Below are 5,462 nucleotides of genomic sequence, written 5' to 3' on the forward strand. Positions count from 1 at the left end.
ATATATATAGGTTTTTAACTGGGGCTGGAGAGACGGTTAAGAACACTGGCTGCTCTTGCAGAGGACCTGGGGTTCAATTCCTAGTTCCCACACAGCACCTGTCTGAATTGAAGTCATGGATGGCTGTTAGCCACCATATGAGTGTTGGAAACCAAACCCAGGTCCTTTTGCAAGAGTAGCCAGTGCTCTTAGCTGCTTAACCATCTCTCCAACCCAAAAAGATGCAAATTAAAAATAACCTGGCCTTCTATTTAATATGCCTTAGGTTGGGAAAATAATTAAAATTTTGGGCTGGAGAGATGGCACCAGTTAAGAGCACAGGCTGCTCTTTCAGAGGACCCAGGTTTGATTCCCAGCACCCACATGGCTGTTAGTTCCAGGGGATCCCACACCCTCTTCTGACCTCCAAGGGCATTACAGGACAGATATACACACAAAATTAAAATAATGTAAAGTATTTTTAAAAAATAAAATTTCGGCTGGGTATGGTGGTGGCACGCCTTTAGTCCCAGCACTCAGGAAGCAGAGGCAGGCAGATCCCTGTGAGTACAAGGCCAGTCTGGTCTATATAGGGAGTTCAGGTCAGCTGGGACTACAGGGAGACCCTGTCTCAAAAAGACAAAAAAAAAAAAAAAAAAAAAAAAAAAAAAAAATTTCAACCAAAGGACAAGAAAATCTAAAGAGTTTAGGAAAAACAATCCAATAATATTAACAATATAGCCCAGGCCTGGTGATGCATGCCTTTAATCCCAGCACTCATGAGGCAGGTAGATCTCTGTGAAACCAAGGCCAGCCTGGTCTACATAAGCAAACTGCAAGCCAGCTAGGACTATTGGGAGACCCTGTCTCATAACAAAACAACAAAGTACTCTGAACCAAGAAGAGAAGCTGATTCTAGTTTCTTGATCTTGAGTACCTATAAGGTTTGGGAGGTTCAGGAGCTGGTTGTTTAGCTTCTCGAGCACGACGTTGAGGATCGAAAGAACTGCCATCCACATAGGAATCACTGATACCAAAGGCAGCACGAAGTCGCTCATTTTTCTTCTCATTCAATTCAGCCAACTGGTGGGTCTCAGTTACCCTAAAGGAAACAACAAAAAAAGGTCAAAATTTGAAGGATATAGGGAGCAGACGTCAGAGCTCTAATTCATAACATAATTATAAGCAGGAGCCAAATAGCCATGGAATAAGAAAGGTGAAAAGGTGAAAGCAAAACCAAGTCCCAGTAAAGAAGACAGGACTGCAGTAGCAGAATAGCATGGAGTTTGGGGAATAAAGGAAGAAGGCTCAACACTCACACTGGCCTCTGCCCTGGGGTTTCTTCCTTGCCCCCAGGGTTCACATCCTTCTCCAGCAACATGAGTCGAAAGGTCGCCACTTTCTCCTGAATTTGCTGTTCCTCGTACCTGAAGGACAAATCCCTTCATGGTTAGATTCTGACAGGACACTTTCCCCAGTCCCAGATTTTTTTTTGTCTCAATCCCAATAAGGGTCCCATTTCCTCCTCCATACACACATAGAACTTTTCACTCACTGTCACTCAGAAAGATCCTTAAGTTTTTCTGATCTTTCCCTATCATTTTCCTTCTCTATACTACACCCTCTAGAACAGTGGGTTTTAAACATGCTACAATTCAGGGGCCAAAGAGGAGTGTTAGCTGGCCAAGTTCCCAGTGCTCCTTTCCAACTTCAACAAGAATAGATCTTTTATTTCCTGGGATTCCAAAAGAAAGTATAAAGGGGTACCATTCCTCAAGTTTGAAAACCACTGCTCTAAACAATTTTCTACCTGAACGTGCTCCTTTTCCAAACTTCACTTCCCTACCAAGCTCATGATACCCTCTATTTGAGAACTCTTCCAATTCCAATGTCTGCTTTTGCCACTTTCCAAGGCCTCAATCCCTAAAATCTACCTACCTTTCTCTTTCCTACCAGTAACAACACCTGCCAGCCTACCTTGCTGTCCCTCCTGATTCTAGTATTCCTGTCTATCCTATACAGCACATTTTTGTTCCTTGATGGCCCTCTTCCCCTTCATAGATTCAACTAAATAATTCAGACCCCTTACTGCTATTTATGTTCCAGGCACAGCTTCCTAACCTCCCACCATGCACTCACTGTCTCTTAACTCTTTTCAATTCTTCAGCTCATTTTCTTCCTCCCCTACAACTCCTTTTTAGGACTCTTTCAACCAGCTCTAAGTTTCTTCCACACATCCCACCTAACACCCATCTCTGCACTCACTCAGTGCTTGGCTTGCCCCTACCCATTCCCTCACCCCTGCTCTTCCATCATCTCCTCCAGCTCGAGGCATCGCAGCTCCACGCGCCGCTTGCGCTCGTGGTCCAGGATGTCAGGATTAGGCCGCTTCACCAGGGCAGCCTCCAGGCGCCGCAGTTCCTCCTCTCCCTTGTAGTCAGGCCGCTCACCCCGGCGGCCCCTCACCAGGGACAGGTTGCGCTGGACGTAGCCGTTGGTGCCGCTGCCCCGGGGCGTCGGCAGCCCGATCCCGTTGTACATGGCCCTGTGCCCAGGGGCACCACCGCTCCTGGGGGGGAGCCGGGAGACATGGGTCAGGCCCCTGGCCCAAACTAACCATTTACCACATAATCTCCCATATTGCTGCTCTCTTTGCTCTTTGTCCCTAGTTCAATGCTTAACCTCACACTGAACTCTCCATAAGCAGAATGATGCCTCCTCATTCTGCTGGTCTAACAAAGCCCTTCATTCTCCCCACACCTCATCCTTTCCACCAAATCATGGTCTAGTTTTTTAAATGTACTTTCTTCCAATGTACTTCCACCAATTCTAAATCATTCTTCCTTTTTATCTTTATCTCCTTTTCTCTACCCAAACAAGAATCCCATTTCTCTCAAATCTCTCCACACTATCCCTTTATTCATCTTTGGCCACAATATACACAAATGGCATCTCCACCAAATAACTCTTAACACATAACCACTGGTAACTCAGTGAGTCCTCCAAAGGCACGACACACAACAGATACAGAAGTACCTAAAAGTCCATTTTCAAAGACACCTTCTCCAAGAGAATAACTAAAAATTTCAGGCTAACTTTAACAAACACAAAATGGGTAACTAACTAGACTGGCTGGCTAATATAAACCCAGTGTCCTATGCAGTCTTCACACCCAAACTACAGGCCAGGATGCGTATTCAGAAACACAGGTGAATTGTAGAAGCTTATATATACCTAATCTGAGAAGGGTGAGCCATTTCTTTGATTCCAAGTATGTATAGCTTCTACCAACTAGTGATATTTACTCCTTCAGTTTCCTTCCCAGGAAGGTTTACCACATGACTTGCAACTCCACAAAGTCTGGCTAGCTTTTGTTAAATATTACCTGTTTTCAACTCAATGCTTTATTTAAACACATCAAACTAGCCTTTTCTGTTTCAACTATCCTTATACTTTCTCAAAAAGATACCTAAAAACTTCGATCTCTATACCTCACTCTCATTAATGTCCAACTACTGACTTTCCCTGCCAATCTCCTGGTATGGCATTTCCTAGTTTTTTTTCTCCTAGTCCTGCCTTATTCTTCTCAAGTTAAGCCTAGATTTCCTGCCAGGTTCTATCTTCTCAACTTGTCCCCCTAGTTTTTCTGACTAACTACTCATTCTCTAAACTCGTCTCTTACTATATATGTTCTTAGTTCTTTCTCTAACATATCTTCTCCAAGGTTGGTTCTCAAACTATGTGTGAGAGAAAATTACCATAGAAAAATACAAGAACAAGGAAAGTGGAGAGGTTATTTAGCAGATGGAAAATGAGATGGACCTGGATAAAGGGAAGGCTGCCATCTATAAAATTCCAGAGGTATACAAATGCCTGAAGACACCAAAATGTGGAGAAAAAAGAAAATATGGGCAGATGAGTGGAAAGGAAACACCCAGATGCCCTTTTGCCCCATCCACCCTCAAGCCTGAGTCCTACCCAATCCCAATAGCTGACCCGAGGAAAAAGAAAAAGAAAAAAAAAAAAAGCAAGAACGCTAACTCCACCAATGTGAAGTAGTGGCAGATGAGGCTAAATCTAAGAAAGGCAAGTGTAAATTCGGGGGGAAAAGGGACCTCTTTCCAGCCTAAGAAATGTGTTTCTTTGCCTTCCAACCAATCAATATTCTAAATCCAATCCTTCCCTACTCTCAATCTGGAGCCTTACAGCTTCCCCAAACCCTAATTTCTGCTTCCTTTGCAAAAGGCTTCTAAGCAGTTCTTCAACCTAAGCATTCACCCACACTTCCATACCACTTCACACAAAAATCCCCCCAACTCCCTACCTGAAGAAAGCTTAGCAAAGGTTATTAATCACATTTTAAAGAACTTTTATGGAATAACTTTAAAAGGGGAGGGGGGGGGTCCACCCAGCATCCAAGGCAGTGCCAAACCTAAATGGAAAAAACACAAACTACCAAAACCAGGCAACTCTTAAACCAGAGTCCATACTAGGTCTGCAAGCCTCAGCAAGAAAAAAATGTATTTCGGAAAATTACCAGAATATCAAAATAGGAAGGAGATAGAAATTTACTCCTAAGATACTCAAGAAAAGAAACGGAACCAGAGGACAGCAGTGTGTCCAGGAAAGGACGTTAGGTAAAATACTGCGAGCTCAGCGCTGAGGCACCGTAGGCACTGTGGGACCCGCAAAACTAAAATATTAACCCAGGACAGGGCACCGACCGGCTACAAAGGAGGGAAAGCGATAGACGTCTCCAGAGTTGATTCAAAGACATCTTAGAAGAGCCGTAAAAACAGAAACACCATTTCGTGTCAAGTAATGGCTGAACACAAGCCAAGATTTTCTTCCCATTGCGAAGCTCTAAAAGCCTCCCTACCTTGAATACTTTGTGGGACATGCTTTAAAAACGGGGTAAAAAAGGAGCACATGGTCACCTTGGACACGCAGACTGAAAACGTTGGGCTGTTTTTCTTTTTAAAATTGAGGGATCGACTCCCCCCACCCCATCCCACCGCGGATACTAACGAGTTGGAACAGTCCAAATCCCGACCTCTAAGCTCAGGCCTGCAGGAGGCTCGCTGGGCCACGAAGCCTATTTTCGGCCTTGAGGATGGGGGAGGGGAAGCGTGAAGTCCCACAAACCGCGAGGCTGGGGCGGTACCTCAGATCCAAAACAGGAGGGACCGAAGCCGGGGTCCACCAGCCAGGAGTAGGGGGAGGTGAGGAGGTCGGCTCCAGGCCGCGGCCGCCCCCTCCCCGCCACTTTAGAGATTGAAAAGGGAAAATGCGGGAGCGAGGGTCACCTCAGCCGCAGGTGGAGAAGAGGCGAGAGGCCAAGTCTCCCGTACCGCGATCCCGCCGAGGGCGCGCGGACCCGAAAGCAAAAGGCCGCGCGCCGTTGCCATGGGGGGAGGGGCGGAAGACTCCAAGGCCTCTCAAGCTGGGAACCGCAAAGGGGGGAGGGGGAGCGAGGGGGGAGG

At 45.8% G+C, this 5,462-nt stretch overlaps 1 protein-coding gene across 10 annotated transcripts in view; it reads right to left on the reverse strand.

Annotated features, from left to right (window-relative positions):
- Positions 1-5,462, reverse strand: part of Srrm2 (serine/arginine repetitive matrix 2) — a 22,132-nt gene that overhangs the window by 15,906 nt on the left and 764 nt on the right. For 9 of the 10 annotated variants that reach the window (XM_017801340.2, XM_017801342.2, XM_017801338.2 and 6 more), the window contains exons 2-4: positions 2,279-2,548; positions 1,299-1,406; positions 917-1,081 (exon numbers count right to left, since the gene is read on the reverse strand). In XM_017801340.2, coding sequence (XP_017656829.1) covers positions 917-1,081; positions 1,299-1,406; positions 2,279-2,520 — 515 coding nt within the window. In that variant the 5' untranslated portion in view covers positions 2,521-2,548. The remainder of the gene's footprint in view (positions 1-916; positions 1,082-1,298; positions 1,407-2,278; positions 2,549-5,462) is intronic. The other variant, XM_017801344.1, reaches the window with a different exon arrangement.

This window comes from Nannospalax galili, unplaced genomic scaffold (assembly GCF_000622305.1).
Source record: "Nannospalax galili isolate Female #2095 unplaced genomic scaffold, S.galili_v1.0 scaffold471, whole genome shotgun sequence".
Classification (NCBI taxonomy): Eukaryota; Metazoa; Chordata; class Mammalia; order Rodentia; family Spalacidae; genus Nannospalax; species Nannospalax galili.